The sequence below is a fragment of the Lygodium microphyllum genome, chromosome 27 (genome assembly GCF_053477565.2).
Source record: "Lygodium microphyllum isolate KBCC chromosome 27, Lygodium_microphyllum_v1.1.10, whole genome shotgun sequence".
NCBI classification, from domain to species: domain Eukaryota; kingdom Viridiplantae; phylum Streptophyta; class Polypodiopsida; order Schizaeales; family Lygodiaceae; genus Lygodium; species Lygodium microphyllum.
The window spans coordinates 3,367,473-3,392,662 of NC_141161.1; the positions used below are offsets into that span (position 1 = coordinate 3,367,473).

The 25,190-nt window shown below is 40.1% G+C and overlaps 1 protein-coding gene across 1 annotated transcript; it reads left to right on the forward strand.

Moving 5' to 3' along the window:
- The first annotated feature begins 6,927 nt into the window (after positions 1–6,927).
- LOC148012013 (linamarin synthase 2-like) lies at positions 6,928–9,445 on the forward strand. Its single transcript, XM_087669653.1, has 2 exons — positions 6,928–7,552; positions 7,647–9,445. The coding sequence occupies exons 1-2, from the start codon at positions 6,982–6,984 to the stop codon at positions 8,684–8,686; spliced, it is 1,611 nt and encodes a 536-aa protein (XP_087525779.1). The 5' UTR covers positions 6,928–6,981; the 3' UTR covers positions 8,687–9,445.
- Positions 9,446–25,190: the final 15,745 nt, after the last annotated feature.

A 25,190-nucleotide genomic window follows, 5' to 3' on the forward strand; every position in this document is an offset into this window, starting at 1 on the left:
CTTATCTTGTATTGTTTAAATATAGATAAAGCCTCAGACTTATGTCGAAGAAGATAGACATGTGTGTACCGTGAGAAATCATCAATGAAAGTTATAAAATATCGATATTGAGACTTTGAGGCAGGAAAAGGACCGCAAATATCGGTATGAACCAAATCCAAGAGAGCACAGGAATGTGATGAAGTAGAAGTGTGGAAAGGCGAACGATGGTGTTTTCCAAGTGCACAGTACTCACATATTCCCATACGTGGATGAGATTTAAGATCCATACCTTGCACAAGACCATGACGATGAAGATCAAGAATTTTGGCAAAATTGGAGTGTCCAAATCGTTGATGCCATAATTTGCAATCTGCATCTCCAGGGGCAGTAACAACATTTGCAACTGTATCATTCAATGATAGCTCAAATGGATTACCATGTCAAGGAGCCACTGCTATAGTATGCCCGTCTTTCTCTATACGACACTGATTATGATCAAAGCCAACAAACAAACCAAGATCAACTAGACGAGCAACAGAAAGAAGATTTCTTTGAAAATCTGGAACATGAAGAACTCCTCTTAATATTCTAGTGGATGAAACCGTCCCAAGATATAAATCACCCACTCCTTTGACTTGACAAGTCGTATCATCCGCAAGGTAAACAAACTTCTTGACAGGAAGATAATGATAATTGTGAAGCCACTGCGATTGGTATGTCATGTTTCCAGTGGCACCTGAATCAACGATGAATAGAGAACCATCATGAACATGAAGTACCTTTTCTGGAGAGATATCATAATGGACGAAATTGAGCTCCTGATGAGTATGATCATCATCAGTTGTAGTTTGTTGAACAATATAAGCTCGAGAACGTTCTTCATCATATCTGCATTTATAACAACGACGAGATGGATGATCTGTATGTGCACAATAATCACAAGGAGGAAAACTTTTGGACGAGCGAGGTTGCTTTGTAGTAACTCCATGCTCCTCATCATATTGACGTGCCCAACAATCAGAAGCCACATGACCTTTCTTATCACAATAAGAACAATGTTTGTTAGGATAAGCAAGACGGGAAGATTTACTACCTAGATTAGGGCGTCCACCCTGCTGAAAACGTGAAGCAGGACGCTTGTGAGCAACAAAGTAGCATCAAAATCCCTTTGTTCCCGAGTGACCAAAACAACATCAAATTTTTCCAAATGATGCTCATGACGTTGAGAATATTCAATAAGAGATATACATGCTTTGTCAAAGTGGATATCATCCTTGTTAGACAAAATAGTGATGATATTGTCATATAAAGGATCTTTGATGGTATGAAGAAGTTGAGTAACAATCTGATTTTTAGCAACAGGAGCGCCGACAGCACCAAGCTGATTGATAATGTCTTTAAAAGCCTCGATATGAGAGTGCATAGAGGTACCAACCTTATATTGAAGATTCTTCAAACAAGTTTGGAGATATAAAATTTCGGTGACCGATTTCTTCTCAAACGTTGAGATAAGATACTCCCAAATCGCATGAGAGGTTTCCAGATGAAAGACATCCAACATAAGTGAGTCAGGAAGTGCAGACAATATATAACGATGAGCCGCTTTATCACGACGAATCCAATCAGTATGATCAATTTTCCATTGTTCAAATAATGGACCATCAGTTATCAGAGAATTGTTATTCATCACATCAATAGGTTGAACTAGGCAAGACAGGTCGCCCAAAACAATATCAAATAATTCATCACCTTCAAGAATTAGCATCATCTTTGCTTTCCACCCAGGAAATCCTTGTCCTTGGAAGAAGGGAACCGAACGTTGGCCAGACAGATATCCGTTAACAATTATGCAATTGGCCATGCCTGTATGTCGAGAGAAAACAAATAAGATGAGATCGCAGAATCTGCAAACCATGATCAAGACGAGCGTAGTTGAGACGCATGACAATCAAAATAGGGATATGCACTTAAGAACGACGAAAAGTATTGAGTGACTAAAAAGAAAGCCCGAAATAGAGAGGCGTAACGTGCAAGACGAGATGACGCATATAAGAAAAGTGCTATTTCGGTCGAGCAAAGAACGTGAACGATAATAAAACATCGCTAAAAATAGCAAGATGTTTGCTTGTCGTAATCAACATCATTAACGAAGACGAGCGATTAATAAACTGTAATTGGGGATTAACGAACTGTAATTAGAAATATAGTTTTAAATAAAGAATCACAGATTTGAGCAGAATTGCTGTCTTGAATCCTGAACTGTCATAACTTTTGATCCAGAACTCCGATTGACAAGCGGTTTTGACAGGATTCGAGAGCACGACGAGAGCTACGCATCTGGACTTGGTTTTGTTTTTAAAGACAAAATTAACTAATACTTCTAATTTGAACAAGTTCATGTATCAAATCATCACTTGTGCAAAGAATTCAATCATGTATAAACAATGAAACAACTTATCTTCCTTGTTGTTGCTACGCATCCATAGCTCTGATACCATGTTGAGAGAGAGAGAGAGTACGAGAGAGATACACAAGACATGCTCCCAAAGAATGATTCATATTGATGTAGAGTTAGTATATATAGGTGAGACCCAAGTCAAGTGAGAGATGATATATATAGCTGTAACATTTTAAAGCAGGGCTGAAGTACATTTGTGGTTCTATTGATGCATTTTTATCATCCTTTGGACTCTATGTCAGTTGTAATGAGTTCTATCTCTCTATACCTTGTATCTTGAAGTCTCAATACATGTATTTTCATGAAATGGAGGGCATTAGAGCTTGAATTTGTTGTAGGAAATGGAACAACATCTGATATAGATCTATGCATAAACCTCATGGTTATTGATGTAATTGGATTCAAGTTTATTATGGTAAACTTGTATGACACGGCTATGTAAGATATTGGTTACTCTCTATCTCATCTACTCTCTCCATAACCTGAGAATACATCAAACCCCAATCTTTTTCCTCTCTCCCCTTTGAATCTCTCTCCTCTTCTGCTCTAAACCCCGGTGGTAGACCTTCGACCCCCAACACGATGACAACGTGAGCTTTTTTTTTGCTTTGTTTTCTTTTTGTATGAGGGTTCGGGATAGTGATTTATGAAGTTTGAGTGTGTTTGACTCTTATTGATTGATTCTTGATGGTTTTGATTGGTTTTAGTTGAGCTAAAGGCTTTCTGAAGACCTTCTGTATGGCACTGTGGACCCTCTGTTGAGCTTCTATAGAGCCTCTGTCTCTACCCTTTTTGTTTTTATACCTTAAAGATTGAAGTGGCAATGACACTGTTGAGCTACGAAGGGACATTGTAGAGGCTTTGATGACTTTTCATATCATATCATACATACATCTTGGGAGGGGCATCCACGACCAAAGAGGGCTTATGAATGATTATTCTTAATTATTCCATTATATTATTGAGAGAATATGTATGACAGAGTGAGTGAGTGAGAGAGAGCCAAAATCTATGCAAAACAATGTATCTATGAGAGAGATTATGAGAGAAAGCTATGGAACTATTGAAGAAGAATGCTATGTGATGATTTCCATTCAAAGTTCTATATTCTCTTGTGTTTTTGTGGTCTCTTGATAAATTCTATGAAGAATGTGAGCAGAATCGATTTTATTCAAAGTTAAATTCCTAGGAGAATAAGCTACGTGAAGATTTCTTGTTTCTGGTGTTCTTTTCTTTGTTGTGCTCACTCAAAATATGAAGAAAATGCCTATTCGTGATACAAGATAGATTTTCTTGCAATAGGTTCTCTCTTTTCTTGGTGTTCCCTCTTGGGGCTCCATATTCTTAGTATGCAGCCTAGGAAAACTGCCATCAATAGGCATCAGAAGGGGCTGAAAATGAACAAAATGGCATTGTCGAGAGGAGATATTCAATGGATGCTTACAAAGAGAGACAATCAGACAATAAGATGGAGAGTGAACTACACAATTGTATTGCACACTTGCTTACACTCTTGCATTGGAATATGTTGGAGTACACATATATATACAAAGGAGGTGTGGATATGGTAGGTTCTCTTTGTGAGGTATCATCCACATGTTCTAGATCCATCTTATCTAGTTCCCCTAAATATCTAGATATTGTCTTCATAGATACTCTCTTAGTACATGTTCATATGAGTACATCCTAATATTCTAACATTCCCCCTCTCTAGAAAAGGTTAACAATATCTTCTAACATTCTTTCTCCCTTCTCAAAAGAAAATAGGATTTTCTTTTGCAGTACTACAAAGACTTTTTGCCAATCATTTTGGCTACAAGAGAAGTAAGATCACAATGATGACTATGGCATGAGACCTTGTCCTTGTTGTTGCAGAAGATATAAATCAATCTTTTCTTGCAATGATTTAAGGGATGCAAGTTGATGATGAAGATCTTTGGGCTTTGGTTGAGAGACCTTGTCCTTGTTGTTGGAGAAGATATAAATCAATCTTTTCTTGCAATGATTTAAGGGATGTAAGTTGATGATGAAGATCTTTGGGCTTTGGTTGATGGATACCTTGATAAAGAGCTGATCACCATAGTTTTCTTCATGATAGACTTGATAAGAGATGGGCTCATCATATAAATAAATTATATTCCAATTGGAGCTTGATAGTTGTGGAGTAAAATAACAGTGAGAGCATATTTGTAGATGGAAATATGATACCAATGTCACTAGATACCATAGTAAGATAGAGATTGATAAGGTGCTTTCGACATGATCTTTGGGGAGGTTGATGATGAATACGAAAGTGTAAAATAGCAAGTGACTGATGAGAAATTTCAAGCATATTGTCTTTGAGAGGACTCCAAGAGTTAAGCATAACATCTTTAGTAATAACATACTCTGTGTCAGTATGCTCTTTAATCCATACAAAGTAGTTTGGGCAAATGTGCACAAGTATTTCTTTGTGCTTTATCCATTCTTTTCCCCTCCTTTGGGAGGCCAAGATAGTTGGCCGATTTGAGAAATATACATAGATGATGATTTGGATAAGGCAAGAGATAGACCATTTCATGATGATATTGAGAGAAAATTGGAAGAGGAGTACTTGTGATTGTTGAGGTGAGGTTGCTGCCATGTAACGTAGAATAATGATTGAGATTTGGATATATAATTAGAGCAAGATGATTGCAAGAGGAAGTTAGGATAGGATAGAAATAAATGATGATTTGATAGATTGGGATTGATGGGACATAAATAAATATAGTGTGGATGGAACGTTATGCTGGGATAACATCATATGTAGTGATTCAGGATTGCACATTGAGTAGTAGTGATGTGATAATGAGATAGTCAAGGAGATAAAAACCCTAATCCCCTTTTAGCACCCATCTCTTTTTTACATGCATGGCCATTTTAGCCTAGGTCCTTTTTTCAGAGGAGTGTGCCTAGTAGGAGATAAAGCTCACCTACCACTGCCTAACTTACAGAAAGATATAAATGTACTTTATTATAAGCAAAATGATAGATGGCACATCAATTGGAACCCTCAACAATGGATGTACAAATTTAGTAATTACCAATGATCCAACCCAAAATCTCATGCTTAATGTGGTTGATAACCTTGAAAGCCCTATGGACTAATGAGAGGGCTCTTAAAGCTAGATTAAGTAATGGAATGTGCCCCAGATGCAATCAACATGTAAAATCTATTTCCCACCTATTCTAATATAGTTGCCCCTATAATGCTAATATATTTTGCTTTTTGCATGTAATGATTATGCAATACCATCCATCTAGAATAACTTAGAAGGAGATTATTATATGGTCTCCACCCCCAGTGATGTGGAACTGGTTGAGGGGTTTTTATTTGCGGAATATATGGACCCGTAAGAATAAAAATATTTTGGAATATATTATAGTGAAACCTTTGTATGGTTTTAAATTTGATATTTTGGATGCAGGGTGAGAAGGATATAGACAAAAATGTAGAAGCTACATGAAGAATATCAACCTGGTTCCAAAGTTGAAGAAATTGCAAATCTACTAATGAAGATGAATAACCAGATCAATTATGAGAAAAAGAAATGACTTTTTGTGATAATTGTTGTAACTATTTTCATGAAATCAAGATGCTTCCATGTATTGAAGCATTTACCACAACCTAACAGCTGTATATAATCTTTTTTTGCTCTCTTAATACATTTCAAGCTTCCTTTTATTAAAAAAAAAGAATACGATAATGACAAATGATACTACATTTATTTGATTCTAAAGGTCGCTTTTGAAGGTGGTAAACTAAAGTCACTATTAGAGTCGAAAGTCCCAAGACCTAGACGAGTCCAGCAAGTCAAAAATCATGCTCATGTGGAAGCTATACTTGACCTATATAAGCACCAGGGCCCACTCATTAGCATATTTTGCGGAACTTCACTTAGTCCTTGTAATCCCTCCATTTTTAGCCCATTTTTAGAGTAGTCCCTCCATTTGTAGAGGGATTACAAGGACTCACTCAAGCCTTGTTACATGGCACCACAAATCTCTCTCTCTCTCTCTCTCTCTCTCTCTCTCTCTCTCTCTCTCTCTCAAAATGCTTATCTAATCGATTTTTCTTATTTTCAAATTATATCCATCGTTGAAATGGTGTGCTGTGTGGCAGAGTTCATGCCCAAGTCCCAATTGGCAGGCTACTGTAGCATGGCCGCAGGCTTCCTTAGGGGTGGCAATGCTCTTACTAGATTGAGGAGTCACGACTTAATGCTCCTGGAAGGCCTCTTTTTTAAGACTTTAAACTTTAGAGCCCCGGGGGTGGCCCGCTGACACCCAGGAAGAAACGTTAAGAATCGTTAAAACCTTAAATCTCAAATTTCAATTACGGAAAGGGCCAAAGCAACTTTGGTTGCGGATTCAGGAATCTGGCTTCGCAACATTGTCTTTGTGGCGTCATTCTTCGTTTTATCTAATTGTTGTTAAAAAGAGTAAGTAGCCACCTCGGGGTGAAAAGGATAAGGCGAATACCGACACTACTGCAGATGGCCTTATACTAATATCCTCGTATGGACTGTCAAGGAGAGTGCGGCGAGGCGGCAACAGAAAGCATCATCCCCGCCGCCTCAATGGAGGAGGGGAACGACGGAGCAGCAGGGAGAGGAAGGAGCGTCCCGCACGCGGTGCTGGTGCCATGGACGGGGCAGGGTCACCTGGTGCCCATGACGCAGCTGGCGCGCATCCTGGCGGGCGCCGGCGTGCACGTCACCATGGTCTATAGCGCGCGCGGACACGCCCGCCTGCGGCGCGCCGGCTCGTCGGAGCCCACCAGCATAAAGGTTGAGATCATCCCGGATGGCCTCCCCCCCGACGACCTTTCCTTCACGCCCACCTACGAGGACATGCTGGCCGCCATCCCTGTGATGCAGCAGGGCCTGCATGACCTCCTGGGCAGGCTTACTGGCGGTCCGGGGCCTCGTCCGACCTGCCTCGTGTCCGGCACCTTCTGTCCCTGGACCGCCCCGCCGGCCGCCATGTTTGGCCTGCCCAGGGTCGAGCTCTGGTCCTCCTTGGCCATTGTCTACGCCATTGGCTTCTACAACCGCAAGCTCGCCGAGGAGGGCTACATACCCTTTCAAGGTATCAATAGAGAGAGAGAGAGAGAGAGAGAGAGAGAGAGAGAGAGAGAGAGAAGCTCATACGTACGTAACTCTTCCCATCATATCTGATGCAGGCAACCGAGAGGAGACCTGGATCTCCTGTGTACCCGGTGTGACCCCCATGCGGGCCTCAGACTACCCCCGCGAGCTGCTCCCTTCCTTTGGCCCTGACGTCGATGAAGAGAAGATGAAGAAGATCTGTGACAAGATTGCCCAGACCTATGGGCAGGCCACTAATGCATACAGAGTGCTTGTCAACAGCGTCTATGAGCTGGAGCCCGGCGTTTTTGATGCCCTCCTAGCCGACCACGTCCCAGCCTATGCAGTCGGGCCCTTGCTCCTGCAAGAACTCGGGAGTCCTACCGCCGATGCAGCTCCGACGTTGCTGCAGTCCTCATCAAACCTGTACAAGGAGGATTATTCATGCCTGGAGTGGCTGGATCGAAAAGACGATGCCTCTGTGGTCTATGTGGCCTTTGGTAGTGAGTCAAGACTCAAGCGAGAAGATTTGCTGGAGCTTGCATTGGGATTGGAAGACAGTCAGCACAACTTCCTCTGGGTCATCAGGCCAGGCTCTGTGCTTGACATGGCTGCAGCTCGTGGGAGCTCCTTCCAGGACATCCTGCCAGAAGGCTTCGTAGAGAGAACTGCACAGAGGGGCTTGGTGGTGTCCTGGGCGCCCCAGATGCGGGTCTTGGCCCACGCAGCCACCGGTGCGTTCTTGAGCCACTGTGGCTGGAATTCCACCCTAGAAACACTGTGTTTAGGCCGAGTTCCCATCATAGCTTGGCCACAGAGAGCTGATCAAGGGATTATCAAGAAGCTCATAGACGAGGATTGGCAGGTGGGCGTAAGTGTTAAGAAGGACGGAGAGGGTAGGGTGCTTAGGGCAGCCATAGTCAAGGCAGTGAGAGATGTAATGCAAGGGGAAGAAGGAAGCCTTGCAAGGAAGGCCTCAGAGATCAGTGAACTTTTGCACATGGCAACTCTGGAGGGTGGCATCTCCAAGATGAATTTGGAGGCCTTCATACAAGATCTCTACAAGCTATGTCAAGATAACCAAGCTGACTCAGATTTTGAATCTCAAAGTTTTATGCAATTAACCGGCCGCTAACACAGCAATTAACCGGTCGCTAACACAGCCTGCCGCTTACATTGCCGACAGCTTGCTTTTAATGGTGTAGTTATTTCGAAGAATGAAACAAACGGTCTGTCCAAATTAGTAAAATGGTAGAGGCATTGTGAGTAACATAGAAGTTACAGTGAAATTAGATTCCTGCTAAAACAGAGCGAAAAATCAGATAGCAAATAAGGTGGGCGTTGGGCAATATGACAAGAACACTTGAAAGCGGTGACTTCAGCTGCAGGCGGCAAGTGCGTCTTAAGCATCAGCGACCCAGTGACCCACCACTAAACTCATGAGGCATCTGGATTATATTCTCTTGAAAACAGGCATGTCGGACAAAAAAGTAGAATCTTGCCAGGCAATTCGGCATATCTTAGCAGGGGTTCCAGGCTTCCAGCCTCCCATTCTGTTTTCAGCACATACGGGAGCGCCGCATGACTTGGACCACTGTCGATCTTGCTAATCGTTTTGAGAAGATTTCTTTGGTGGGTAAATGAGCTGATTTTCTAAAGGGTACAGACCTACAATTTAGTAAGGAAGAAGGAAAACAGGCATGTCATACGCATCACATAAGCTTGACCTATTTGGCATTCAAAAGGTGTCGCAAGCCTACCCGCAACTCACTCTAAGCCGATCATCTCTAAGCTAAAAGGCTTTGTTTTCTACTTTTCTTAGATGATGATGTCTTTTCTTGTCTACAACAGCTTCGATCTTCTCTGTTTATGTTAATCGTAGGTTTCTTGGCTTTAGATATTGCCATCAAAAGAGAGGGGGTGAATAGTAATGCTCTTGTAGTTTTGTTTTAATGTACACTACTGTAAAGAAGATGACCGGGGGAAACACTCTAAAGCTTTTTAACATTTTATCGCTAGTTGTCAAACATTTTAAAACACAAGCTCAAAAGAAGGGATTTTGAAAACATCTTTTTTATACATTTTTTAACATAACAAAAGGATTTTATATAAATGGGTATATCTTATTTTGAAGAAATTTAGAGATAAGAGTATTTTTAAGTAGCCTTTGAACTCACATGATATAGAGGGTTCACATATAAACAACACTCTTGTGTAGATATGTTTAAAAAAAAAATAGTTAGGCTCACAATATACTCTTGGTTGTAAGTAGCATCTCATCTTGATAAACTAATCCCACACTCACTATAAGGATACATGCGTATAGTGACGGCGATTTCCGACGCAAATTAGCAGTGTCGCAATAGCGTTGCAAATAGCGACGGTACTTAGGTGAAAAAATACAGGCCGAAATTCGAGTGCATCATTTTGTGCGAACGAATGAAAGAGAGAGCGAAAGGGAGAGCCAACTCCATCTTACATTTGAGAGGGAGATGGAGAGAAAGAGAGAAAGAGGCAGAAGAAAAGCTTCTTACCGCCGCCGCCACCATTAGCGAAGAAGATGAGAAAGTGTACGGAGGGCGAAGAGGAGCCGCCGTCTTGAAGAGGAGCCACCAAATCCATCCTTGGGCCTTTGCAGTGAGTGCATTGTTCCCTCTTGCTTTGTTTTTGTTTTTCTCCTTTTATTTTTCTTGTTTTTGTTAAAAATCATGTGCATTGAGAGAGAAAGAGAGGAAATGAGAGAGGGAGAGGAAGAGAGAAAAGGAAAGAAGGAATGAGAGAGAAAGGGAGAAAACATTAAACATAATAGGGAAAGAGAGAAAGAGAGGGAGAGGGAGGGAGGGAGGGAGAGGTTGTTGTTATTATTGTTTTTGTTTTATTTCTTCTTTTCTTTTTTTCTTGTTTGTTATTGTTGTGGTAGTCATAGTAGTGATAGTGATAGTGGTAGTTGTTGTTTTATTTCTTATTTTCTTGTTTGTTCTTGTTGTGGTAGTCGTAGTAGTAGTAGTGGTAGTGGTAGTGATAGTAGTAGTAGTAGTTTAATTTCTTCTTTTCTTGTTTGTTGTTGTTGTGATAGTCGTAGTCGTGGTCATAGTTGTCGTAGTCATGGTTGTAGTAATAGTAGTAGTAGTAGTAGTTTTCTTGTTTGTTATAGTAGTCATAGTAGTAGTTTTTTTTCTTTTCTTGTTTATTGTTATTTAGTTTTCTTGTTTATTATTGTTGTTGTTGTCGTAGTAGTAGTAGTTTTTCTACTTTTCTTGTTTGTAGTAGTAGTAGTTGTTGTTGTTGTAGTAGTAGTAGTTGTTGTTGTTGTTGTTTCTTCTTTTCTTGTTTATTGTAGTGGTAGTGGTAGTGATTTGTTGTTGTGGTAGTCGTAGTAATAGTTGTAGTCGTCGTAGTCCTCGTAGTAGTAGTTTTTTTGTTTGTTGTTGTTGGTGTAGTAGTTTTTTTTTTCTTTTCTTGTTTATTGTTGTTTAGTTTTCTTGTTTATTGTAGTAGTAGTAGTAGTAGTTATTGTTGTTGTTGTTTTTTTTTTTCCTTATTTTCTTGTTTATTGTAGTGGTAGTGGTAGAGAGAGAGAGATGTTTTAATGAAGGAAATTGGTAGTAGAGAGAGAGATGTTTTATTAAAGGAAATGAGAGAGAGAAAGAGAGAGGAAGAGAAAAAGGAAGAAGGAACGAGAGAGAGAGAGAGAGAATAAGTATATAACATAATAAAGAAAGAGAAAAAGAGAGAGATGGAAGGAGAGAAGAGAATGAATGGATAAAAACAAAGAGAGAGTAAGATCTTGTTCTTTAACATCTTCTTTTCTTGTTTGTAGTAGTAGTAGTAGTAGTAATAGTAGTAGTAGTAGTAGTAGTAATAGTAGTAGTAGTAGTAGTAGTGTAGTAGTGTAGTAGTGGCGAGGTCCGGTACAAAACCACGAGATGGGAAACACTCCGACATACATTAATTTGTGGGTGGGTGGAGACTTTACTAGCGTTAATTTTGTTGAGTTACAAGAGAAGAAATCCATTCTCAAACAATTTAAGAAAGAAAAAAAGAACGATAACAAGAACAAATTGTTTGTTATAACGTAGACCAAATGGAAAATTATGAAGGTCGTGATGTTCAAGATCGTGATGCCTATCTTAATTAGCGTGTTCCATGTCCTTGCTCTCAATGTGAGCTAGCAATTAGACGAAAACGTCGATTGTCTATAGAACACGTATGACGCTTTGATGAGTTTCAATCTGAGATAATTGATCAGGCGATCTCGAATTTTGAGCAAACGGTAAGAAAAGTGTATATCAATCATGCATTGTATTCACAAGCTAATTGACTACCATATACAAAAACATTGGGTGTGGCTAGCAAATTTTCTATCCACCAGGGAGATGACGTATCGTCCCAAGGAGGAGTGCACCCCTTGTAGCTAGTTAGAAGAGTTCGTGGGCATGCGATGGATGGAGTGCCTGAGCCAATCCACCACTTGGGGTACTACCCAATCTATACCATCAATACTAGAGGAGACAGACAGCCTTCCAGACTTATCTACAATCTTGGAGCCTGAGATGGAGACAATGATCGATGCATTGATGCCCATGGATGTCGAGACTTCTAATCTACTTAGATAGGAAGTATCCATACTAGTATATGATGGGTGCCGAGTATCTCGCCTGAAGACACTGCACTACAAGAGAAAGGCTCTATAGATGTGCACTGTACACACGAAATAGCGGGCGTGTTTATCAGCGCGTCTATTGGCGCTAGTATATAGACGCAAAAAATGCATCTATATACCCACGTTTTTAAACGCGCTTATAGATGCGAACATAAACACACTGATTTTTCATTTCTCATAAAGTCCCTAAATATGATCAAACATCTTAACAGCTAGTATTTTTTAGAATACATTACCAACTTTACTTCTTTGTGGTCTAATATAGCTTACCCAATTGTACTTCTTTGTGCATCTTGGTGCATTGTTCTTTGGATGTGCGTATTCAATTCTTATACTATAACACAACAAACGTTATATGTATCACAAAAGTAAAAGGCTCTTAATTGATATTTTAGTTGTTTCTGAGTATTACAAATATACATCCAATCATTCAAACCTAATTATATGCTACAATGAATGATCAATCTCATCTTCAATGAGATCGGCCCTTGCTAGACTATCTACCTCTAGGTTTATGTTACCAATAGCCAATGAAACAAATAAGTCCATCCCACAGTCAGATGTATTGCTATGCTCAATTTCTTCATCATCATCTGCAACCATATTGTCATCCTCTTCTGCGCTTCCTTGAATATCATCGCGGGGATCATCTTGCACTGCATCATGTATATCATCGATCATGGCATCATCATGTCCATCATCATTGATTGTTGAATTATCATCAACTATCTCTATATTGGTAACATTGTCATATATTGGTTTTGAACGATTAGATATGGGGATGACGTGCCACCACCATCGGTTATTGTTTACCATTGGGTGATACACAACCTGCATTTAAAAAATAAAAAGTAAGCAACTTAGATATTTATTGTATTTTGAGAATGTATCAAGAAGTAATATATATGAAAATAAATAGCTTCTAATATACATGCTCGCATTGTTGAGGTAGTACGAATGTGTCATTCTTGCCTTGGTGAAATTTTGTGGAGTCAATCACTACAAAACCACTTGGATGACGTCTAATTGTGCAATGCTCACCCATTGTTACTACTTCTTTAAACCACTTCACATCTAGTAAATATATAAAAAATCTTCATCATCTTTCCATAGTCATGGTAAAGAGGGGTCCACTTTAGTAAGATATTCATAGATTTGTACAAGGGATGATTGCACTAACCAACCCTCAGCCATGCTTCCCTCGGGCCGTGCATTTTGCCTTACAAAATCTTTTAGGGTTTTCATAAAACGCTCTAGAAAAAACATCCACCTTGAATGAACTACCACACAAATTGCGATCTCATCAATCAGATATATGAGTAAGTGCACTTGAGTAGTCAAAATGGAGCGAGAAAAAGTAGACCACAAATTGTCTACGTGTTGCCAAGCTGGTGTATCTGAAGGAATTCTCCACTTTCAATCACTTGAATGGTAACTAGCATGCCATGACATGAGTCTCGCAATAGATTCACACTTAAATATAAGTTCAATACGTGGAATAATAGGAAAATATTGCAAAACCTTACGAGGCACATCCATTGATTTCATCTCCTGCACTACAACAAAAAGGGTCCACTGATGCGCTTGTAGACGCAATATTTGAATTGTGAAAAAAAATATCGGGCGCGTTTATTAACGCGTCTATTTGCGCGTCTACAAAATCGCGTCTAAAAGCGCGCTTATGATCAGCGTTACACGCACATTTAGACGCACGTATAAACGCGCTACGTAAATATATAATCATATTTTTAAAAAAGTGGATATATTCATATTGTGCATCTATACAAGCGTGTATCTACGTGTCTAAAACCGCGTTTACTCTGAAAGTTTTTGACGAAAATAGACGCGCATTTATCCTGCAATTTAGACGCGCTGATAGACGCGCAAAATAGAGGTATGAAAAAAAACCAAAGAGCATGTGGCCTACAAAGCCACATGCTCTCTGGTTTTTTCCCCCCATCAACATCAAATTGTATGCTTAGGGATAAAAGAGAAAGATTATTTCGAAGATTGGATACTGAAAACAAAACAATGTATGTAGCACACGAAATTTCATATATATAGATGAAACGTTTTTACATTATGAGTTCTAGTGCTTGTGATGTCATGGTCGCAAGCACTAGCTAAAAGTAATACATATCAAAAATGAAAATTACAAGCCAAGGAGAGGCATGCATGCATGGGGCTCCTCTATATCTCCTCAGAAGAGGCATCATCATCGCTACCACCACCTCTGCCTGTGCCGCTGCCATTGCCACCACCGCTACTGCTAGTCCCCCCTTCGCTATCCTCAACTGCATCAGGGTTCGCCTACACAAAGGATTAAGGTATATAAATACCATTACAAACAATAAATTAGAGTTATCTATACTTTTCATGTAAAAAAAAAAACATACATCTTCTAGTGGTGGAATCCTCATGGCGCGATTATATTGCTCCTCCGTGATGAGTCCCTCCTTGTAGAAATGTTGCCAAGTGAACGCCCGGTTATGACCTCGATGGTAGCCTACCTCTCTAGGAGTAGGCATCCTACCAATGATATGATACTACAAAACAATTTGAACATACAACGTATTAAAATACACTACATAATGAAGTGAAGCAAATTACAAAATTTAATTTTAAAAAAAATCAAATAATACTTACAAACTCAGCCTCCCATGACTCCCTGCCACCGGATCCATAATGCGATGATCCCATGGTTGCCATTTGGATACATCACACCTCTGCATGCTGGCGACTTGTCATTTTCTCCGCTGCTCTCTTCTTGGCCTCTTTCCACTCCTTGCGGTGGCAATTGGGTGGTTGGCCATATCCAGGGTGCCCCTACTCTTGTCTCCGCAATGACTCCTTGGCGCGCGTCATAAGGTGAGACCTCTTGTTATGAAGCATGTCTCTCACCTTTGACCGTCCGCAATTATCTGAGAATAGTGAATTCTCGGGATTAGGTTACCTTGTATGTACTGCCCCCGCAGCACCGCTTGCCACAAACTATTTTTCTGGTGCTTGAAGCGAATCATGCAATCTTTGTATGTGGCATGCACGACACTCCTCAAGTAGGCTATCACTTCCCTCCCCTCAAAGTCATGCAAGATACCACCAACATCAGTGATAGAGTAGTACATTTGTGGAGGCTCACCTCTCTCATTTTTCGGTGAGGGTGATCGAGAGCCATCACCTAGGCAACCCCCACAAAGCCCCCGACCTCCTCGTCCTCCTGCACCACTCTCCCTCCTCCCTCGATGTGCACTACCCTCTGCCTCACTCGATACACGTGCTTCTGCATATACACATGCTTCTGCAGATGCACGTGCTTCGGCCGATCCATGTACCTCAGCTAATCCCTGTGTAGGCAAAGATGTGATAGGTGTCCTAGATATCACACTGAAAACCTCATCTACAGTGGGAGGGCGACCAAGATAATTGGTCATCTCCCCCATGAATTGCTCCTTGTTGAATGGGGTGCTGGAGGATCCAGGATTCCACATCTACACAAGAAAAATCATATTACCCTGTGCAGATAAAACATATTACATACAGCGTCTATACTTGCGTCTTTGTGCGCGTCTATACCTGCATCTATGTCTGCGTCTGTCAAGGCATCTCTGTGGGCGTCTGTTAGCGTGTCTATTTCCGCATCTATAGCCGCATCTACACTGTCATCTGGACGCGCTGACAGACGCGCACAGTCGCACCATTTCTTCTTAAACTTGCTTAAAAAACAAAGCTAAAAAACCTCCATAGATGACAAGATCCAGCATGTGAAGAGAAAGACAAACAAACAGAGAAACCAAACAAGATTGAGAGAGAGAAGAAGAACTCACCTTCTTTGCTTGTTCCAATGGGTGGCGGCGGCTAGGTTGCAAGCTCATTGTCCTCCTTCTCCCTTTCCTTGGTAAGTTGCTTCAATCTTGTTCTCTTCCTTGCTGTTTGGCTCTTCTTCTTCACTCTTTGGCTCTTCTTTCCTCCTCTCCTCTTTTTACTCTTATTTCCTTGCCTCATTGTCTTCATGAAGTGATAGATAGACAGGAGTAGTGATGTCGAGCTCGAACTGTAGAAAAAGCGCAAAAAACGCAGGAAAGCATAGGTTTGAAAAGAAAGCCACAACTTTTTTTAAATTTTTCTATACTTGCGTGGCGCGTCTGTCAACGCATATAATGGCGCGTGTATATGCGCAAATAATTCCTGTTACACGCGCTTACAGACGCGCAGGAACAATTTAAGAAACCAATGCATGCATAATTAGGGAATCAATTGGCCTATGTGGTATAGGGCATGCCCTATCCAATCAATGCATGCATTTAGGGAATCAATTGACCTATGTGGTGACATATATAACAAAGCTTGAGGATAAGAGATAACACATTGGCAAGTCAATTGGCACATATATATGTAGTGACTTACTAGACCATCCCACTTACAATTGCATATTATCCCACTTACGTATCAATAGGTGGATAAAGCACGAATGGTTTTTAGCAAGAGAAAGATAATGCAATGAAGGTGTACACGAAAGAGATAGAGAAAGGCATATTATCCATCAATCAATCAAAGATATGTGAGCTATAAGTGCACCTTGACATGATTGGAATAGCTTGCATATGCACAAGCCAACTGATTTACATCAATCTACTCATGCTATGAATTGGTATCCACAATCTTTCCCATTGCATCCACAATATCAGCCAACTTATCATCAATAAGATCTCTAACATCATTCTCCATTTGAAATCGGCCTGTGGGGAAGGTTTTGTTCCACTAGCTGGGTATTATGTTTTTACATTTATCATTGATCTCCACAATAACAACAGCCTTCAAAATTATACCCAATTTGTGCAATGTCACTTCTTTCCCACCAAGGCTCGAGAATAAGGACAGAACTGTTAAACCTTGCGGATATAATTCTTTCAGTGGTGAAAGACTGTACGCAATAGTATTGACCTGAAATGAGTTGCCCAATGCATCATACCGATCTGAAAGGGTAGAGCAGCCTCAAGTGTGGTCATGATCATATCCAAGCACCAGCTCAATCTCATGGGGTTCAAGTGGGGCAGCCTGGCCTGGGCTGACCCAAACCAAGTTTCATATTTTTCATGCCAGGACAATCTCATGTTGAAGATAAGAAGATATCTTGCTAGCTTTCTTTGTGGAAAGAAAATATTTTTCTAATCAATCCACATATAGTGCTAGGGGCACCCCGTGTGTTTATGCAATTCAGCTTCTCTCTCGGATCCCATGGGGGCCAATACTTCTTTGTTTTCTGAAGCACCTCAAAGATTGTCATGGGAGCAGGGGGAAGGATCAACCTTCTTCCATCTACTGGAAGGTTATAAACATAACCACCTCAGCCTAAAGCATGCTGAAAAATATCTAGAGTCTGTGAACTCTGGATCTATCCCATTAAAATGATGTTTGATGGTCTCCCACTCTGAATTGGAAACGTTTTCAACATTTTCAAAATAGAAAAAGGGAGGGCTTTCCATCAAACTATTCAATGGTTTTGGCTTGCCTTTAAAAAAGTGAGAGCGGAATTTTGATGCCGATAAGTGCTTAAAAATAGCTAAAAATTATGAATATCAAGGGAAAAATATTCAACGTCAAAGGCGACGGCTCGATCTAGGACGATTTCAAGCGTCAAAGTGCTCTAAGGACGCCCGTGTAACACTTGCAGATTTTTAGTAAATTTTCCATGTGCTTGTGCGAGTCAGGGAAGCTTCCGACCAGTCCAGGATGCCGAGACGAGCTCACATAAATTTTCAAAACTGGATTCGAACACCGTATGCAAGAAAGGCCGGGAAAAGGGCCAAAAGGCCGATCAAAACTTGAAAGGGTGGCCACTTGAGGTATGAAGGGGTGCCCTTGTGCGAGTCAGGGAAGTTGCCGACCAGTCCAGGATGCCGAGACGAGCTCACAGAAATTTTCAGAATTGGATTCGAACACCGTATGCAAGAAAGGCCGGGAAAAGGGCCAAAAGGCCGGTCAAAACTTGAAAGGGTGGCCACTTGAGGTATAAAGGAGTGCCCTTCAAAGGGGGCACCCCCAAAAAATCAAACGAAGAAGAGGAGGGCGGCGTGCAGCAGCCGTCGCGTGGAAAAATGGCGCCCCCCCCTCGCCACAAATGCGAGATATTGCTGTCAAGTAAGCCATATATCCAATGACACCAGGCAACTACATTGATTCTTCGCTTCAAATCGCTCTCCTTCGCGCAGGCAATGGCAACCTGTAGAGAGAGAGAGAAAATCAGTCTTTCTCTCTCCTTCCTCTCTCTCCTCTAAGGGGGGATTCATGCGGGAAGAGAAAGGAAGAAGAAAGAATGGTGGAGGCTTGTTGCTCCACGGGCTGGAAATGGTGACGTGTGATCGCCATGAGCATGAAGTGCTGCTGATTTTCAGATTTGCAGCCATGGACATGAAACCCGAAACACGCAAATAAGCAGTAATTCAATTTTTTCAAAGGAAATTTGAGATTTCATGGCTTTTGATTGATAAAATGTTGTTCATGTGGGCTAAAAATTGTTTATGTTGCTGTTTTCCATGAGTATTTGTTGATCATAATCAAAAAATCAGAAAAACACGCATCTTGTGGCCCAAAATAATAAACTAAAACACGTAAAATATGAAAAACCAAGGGAAAATGATATTTTTGAGCATAAAAATGGAAAAATAAATAGGGACACCAACTAAATTTTCATTTTTGTTGCAAGAAGGAACTAAGGGCCGTAGCCCATAACCTATTTTGAATTTTTAGTAATTAAATAATGCAAAAAATAAGAAAAATACAAGGAAAATAGAGAAAAACCACTAAAAATAGGGGAAAAATGCATTTTGGGTGCCGAAAATTGATGAAAAATAATAATAATGTTTGTGAATGTTTGTGGGGACTGAAGCATGAGGATTTGCCTCAGTTCAGCCCCCCCTTCTTATTCTAGTGTGTCTTTTTCTGCTTTTTACACATAAAATGATGGCAAAAGGCCTTATAAATCTATGCAACAATGCAACATTTGATCGATGGGAGGGTAGAGTGGTTAAAATGTGTCTAAATGCTGAGTGAAATGATGAAAATCTTGTTGGTTTTTTTGGCATACTATATAGGTCGGTAAATAATTATAAAATAAGGGCCTAGTAGCACGAGGGTTTCCTCGGTGCTAGGTTCATGCAATGCCGCATAAGAACGGTAGCTGAAAACCATTACAAGGATGTTTTCCACATGTGCACAATACTGATTTTATAATTGTTTGAGCACTTAGCATCCACAATATGCATAAATCATGGAAATATTTAAAGGTATCAGAAATCCTGGATGCACAGCAATTGCTTTCATTAGGACCTTGACCCATGTTGAGTGAGAGACAGGACACCCTAAGCCATAGGCTAGTCATGGGGTCTAGGGGAAAGAGAAGTAAGGACAATGGTACATTCCTGTATACGATCAATTGTTACCTTGAGTGGATTTTGTACGAAATGTTTATATGTTGAGCGGCACACCGAGGGGCCAATCCCCAAGGTGTAGGAGAGTCGCAGAGGGGTGGCGGCACTCAGCCATTGGAGGACCCCCTATGTCTGTGCTTCGTGCCATTAGGCAATGTGAAAGGGACTCCCTCTGAGAAGTAGTGGGTGAGAGAAAAGTGGACTACAAACGACGTAATACAAACACAAGATGTTTAGGAAGGCAATGTATGTGTCATCAACGCTCCTGGCCGCGAGGCCATGGGGTTGTTGAGCACATGAGATAGAGGTCCGGCTAGTGCACAAGCCAGTGCCGGCCCGTTTTAGTTCCCATCAGTGGTGCGTCTGCCGGGAGCCACTTAGAAGTGGCGGCCCTCAAATCTTGGTTGTCTAGGGACCAGTTAGCAGTTTATGCCAAAGGATACTGAGATTGATCCGTTGTTTATCGATAAGCATCGTCTAGCAGAAACCCAAAAGAAAGAGAGAGACGAAAGAGCTAGGCGACGTGCTGAAATTTTTAGGAGATATTCCCCTAAGCGTAGCAGTGCTGAACCCTTACAAGCGAGTAAGGGATCTAGTGGTCTTGGTGCCACAAGCAGTAAGTTAGGAGAAGGTGGAAGCTCTAGTGCTTCCCTTCCTTCCATAAGCCAGTCTACATCAAGTGCGGGAGGTGCAACCCCACCGTCCCCTATTCCTCGTGCAAATCCAATTTCCGTCATGGCGCAGCCTATTGCAATTCCAGCAGGAACGACAGATTTGCCGGCTCTAGGTTACCCGCTACCTATTTTTAATGGGCTAGTTGAGGAAGATGCAGAACTCCACATTAGGGAGTTTCAAAAGCTGATGTTTAACTGTCGCATCCAAGAAGAAGGACATTTAATGATGTTCTTCAACATGACTCTCAAAGGAAGAGCTGCCATATGGTATCATGGTTTAGAAGCCGGAACCATATTGAATATTGATGCACTTTATGGAGCTTTCCGAAGGGAGTTTTCCCCTGAAAGGGGTGGACAATATTGGTTGCATGTACTCAACGTGACCCGCCAAGAACCACACGAGGATATTCGTGCTTATGCGAAGAAAATAAAAGAGGTTTTCCATAAGTTGGACACCTCTATTCCTATCCCCGCAGCTGCCCAATTGCAATATTTCCTACATGGTTTGGACTTTAACATCCAATTGCAGTTGAGTAGTGTCCCCTTGGGGGATATAGATACTGCCATTACACGATCACAAGAGGTAGAATCCTGACTACAAGTAGCCTATGCTTCTTGAGGCAATTCGAATATGGGTCTAGCATTGGGAAACAATATGGCGATGGCCAATGGCAGTAGTGGCCAAGGGATAGCGATGGCTAATCCTAATGGGAGAGGGAACATGATGCAGAATGTGCCTTTATTACCAGCTCCCCCTAGCACGTCGATGCCTACGGGTAGTCAAATGGCTCCAAATGGTGGAGGCCAAGCAGTCAATTCTAATACCATGCATGTGGCTCAACAACCAGTGCCTAATCGAATTGTTAGGCCGATGGAACGACATGGTAATGACCAAGGCTATGAGCCGAGCACTTCCAATATTCTTGACGAGGTTAAGCACATGATGAAGCATTATACCGACATGATTACGGAGCAGTATCGACAAATAGCCGTTGATATCAACTTCCTTAAAAACAACAAAATTTGATAGGAAGTAGATACCCAGATGAGGGTGCACCTTCGAGGTTTAGCTGCAAATGGTGTGGTGGGCAACACTATCCAAGAAATTGCCCAAATGTCAAGTGCGACATCTGTGGAAAATCCGGCCATTTATCAACTACTTGCTGGAGTATGATCAGTTCCCTCCAGCGAGGTAGTCGGCTGGCCAATTCTAGTGGTCATGAAGTCAGTGTCTAGAATAGTTTTGGGTACAAGGATTTCAATTTCTTCTTCTAACAAAGGAGGGTTTTCATAGACAAGGTGTACAGATAATTGGCCTTTAAAAGGTCGTAATAAACTGATATGAAAAGTATTGTGGATTTTCTAGTGTTGGGGTAATTCTAATTTAAATGCATTATCATTGATTTTATGAATGATTTTGAAAGGTCCATAAAATCTAGGGGCTAACTTAACAACATGATGTTTCTCAACACTTTGTAATCTTCTCTTTTCAATGCGTAACCAAACATAATCATCGACTATGAAACTCATAGCTTTTCTTTTCTTGTTAGCGTATTTTGTGTATGATTGATGGCCTTTCGCAATCATGTCTTTTACTTCAGCAAAAATAGTAGCATGCATATTAGCAATATCATCGAAAACTTTAACTTTGTTTGGCAATGAGGTAACAGGTGTAGGCAATCTATATCCATAAATAATTTCAAAATGTGCTTTATGTGTAGTTGTATGTGGTGTGTTATTGTATGCAAACTGAAGTAAATGCAATTGTGTATCCCATGTTTGTGGTTTTGAAATTGTGTATGCACCCAAAAGATCCAAAATTGTACTATTAGTAGGTTCTGTTTGCCCATTTGTTTCAGGATGAAATGTAGATGAAAAATCGAACTTTGTATCTAAATTAGCAAACAAAGTAGTCCAAAAATTATTGTAGAATCTAGAATCACGATCAGAAATAATAACTTTTGGCAAACCATGGTTAGTGAAAACAATTGAGCAGCTTGAGATGTAGTTAACATTTTCTTACATGGAATGAAATATGCTTGTTTGCTAAATCGATCTACAATAGTCCAAATCATATCATGATTAGCTTGGGTGTTAGGAAAACCAGTAATAAAATCCATTGAAATATGTTCCCATGGTCGTTCTAGAATTGGTAAAGGCATTAATAAACCATATTGCTTACCATGGTGTCGCTTAACTCTTTGACAAATTAAACATTCAAATACAAAGTTAGAAACATCAGATTCCATCTGTGGCCAATAAAAATCTTCAACCAATGTACGTAAAGTAAAAATAATGTCTCTATGACCTTGATATGGGGGACAATGAATTTCGTGCAATACAAATGATCTAAATGGAACATTTACATATAACCTTTTCTCATAGAACATAAATTCGTCAAAATAAGATGATGAATTTATTTGCAATTAATTTTTACTTAAGGCATTAGAAATAATATTTTCTTTTTCAGGTTAATATTGGATAAGTGGGTGGAAACTTTGAATAAAAGAAGCCAATTTAATTTGATAGTCAGAGATTTGTGGCTGACTAAGGAGATGTTTGATACTTTGTTGGTCACTTTTGATCATGAATTCAGATCCCATTAAGTAGTGTTTCCATTGTCATAAAGCTTGTACTATAGCTAGTAATTCCTTATCATAGGTAGAATACTTGAGTTTAGAGGGTTTAAGTTTGCAGCTAGAGTAGGCTATGGGATGTGAATCTTGAATAAAGACAGCTCCTATTCCAGATCCGCTAGCATCAGTGACTACTAGGAAGAATGGTCTATTAAAGTCAAGTAGTTGCAATACAGGAGCATGTGTTAAGGCATGTTTCAGTAAATCAAACGACTCTTGCTGATTGTCAGACCAATGATACACAATACCTTTCTTTAATAATTTTGTCAAAGGTAATGCAAGCAATGAAAATTTTCTCACAAATTTTCTGTAAAAGCTAGCAAGACTTAAGAAAGAACGTAGTTCATGCATAGTTTTAGGTATCGGTCAATTCAAAATTGCTTCTATCTTTTTAGGATCAACTTTAATATCGTTAGATGAAACAATATGTCCTAGATATTCAATATGGGTTTGGAAGAATTCACTCTTTTCAGGATTAGCATATAATTTATTCTCTTTCAACAATTTAAAAACCAAAGATTAATGTTTATAATGATCATTCTCATTTTTACTGAAAACCAATATATCATCTAAGAAAACAATGGCACAATGCTGATGCTTCAAAATTATGTGATTCATCATACGACTGAATGTGGCTGATGTATTAGTTAAACCAAAAGGCATAACAAGGAACTCATAATGTCCAAATTGAGTCCTAAATATTGCAGTTTTGAAAATATCATATATGTCCAGTCGTACTTGATGGTATCCAGATTTAAGATCTATCTTGCTAAATATCGTAGCCCCTTGTAGTTTATCCATGAGGTCATCTACCCTAGGGATTGGATATCTATTCTTGACAATGATCTTATTTAGGGCACGATAATCAATGCACATCCTATACATGTTATTTTTCTTTTTAACTAATAGTACAAGTGCACCAAAAGGAGAACTATTAGGCCTAATGAGTCCTCGAGTTAACAATTCTTCAACTTGGGTTTGAATTTGTTTCTGTTCAATTTGGTTATGTCAACAAGGTGCTTTACATGGTGGTTGATAACTTGGTATTAAGTCTATTTTATGATCTTCAGGACGTGTAGGTGGTAACCCAAGTGGTAAGTTAGTAGAAAAACAATCTTTAAATTGTGAAAGAAATTGTGTGTCTTTAGGATGCATCTGATTTTCCTTAGCTTTATTTCATTCACCCATATTAAGTATGATTTGCTACCTTTTCTTAATGCACATTTAACATGTATATGACTAAGCAATGGAAAATTATCAAGAGTGTGCGTACCATGCAATGTGATTTTTTTTTCATTAGAATGAAACTTCATTGAATGCATGGAATAATCTATATCGAGGTTATATTTATGACGTCAAGGCATTCCTAAGATAATGTCACTAGATTGCAAAGGCCAACTAAGAAATTTTTGCGCTCGATGTAATCACCAATTTTAATATCTAAGTCATGCACTTCTTGTGTTCCATTATATCTAGGGCCTAAGAATGCAGCCTTGATGTAATAATGGGTCGGAATAGTATGTAAATTCAATGCTTTGACCAATTTTGTAAAAATAAATTCGTGTGTGCTCCCGTCATCATGTAAAATAGCCTTTTCTCTACCATGCACAAGACATTTCATCGTTAATAAAGAATGAGGATTTGTCATACTTGGTAAAGTATCTGAAGTAGTATCGATATTATTATCGTCTTCTATAAAGTTGGCAATTCTTCATGGTCTTCATCTTCAGTCGCTCCCAAGTAGTTGATGTGAACAGGTGGCTCTTTGGATTGACAATTCATTGCTAGATGTCCAGGTTGATGGCACTTGTAGAAAACTATGGGTTTGGCTTTCGAAACATTATTGGTAATGGCTGGGAGTTTAGAAATATTGGGATTTGGTTGGAAATATGGCTTAGAATTTAGATTTGTGTTTGATGGTAAAGCAGGGGGTCGTGTCCAAGATTTACGGAAAGAAGATGGAATAAAGAAATTTTGATTGAATCTTCGAAAGTTAGAGTTGAATTGCTTTGTACCGAAGTTACCATTAGTTGGGAAGTATTATAATTACTTCTCTCATCCTTGAATTTTGTCTTCAGCATCATGGGCCAAGGAAATCGCATCCTCGAGAGTCGTTGGCTTGAACATGTTCACTTCCACATAGAAGTGACCAAGCAAACCAGTCATAAACTTGCACTTATGGGTTGCCTCAGGTACATCTTCGAGCATTCAAAGTTGCAATAAGGCATTCCAGAAACGC

Coding starts and splice junctions, on each gene's coding strand:
- LOC148012013 (XM_087669653.1), top strand. CDS start 6,982: ATGGACTGTCAAGGAGAGTGCGGCGAGGCGGCAACAGAAAGCATCATC. Junction 7,553..7,646: donor GGGCTACATACCCTTTCAAG/GTATCAATAGAG, acceptor TATCTGATGCAG/GCAACCGAGAGGAGACCTGG.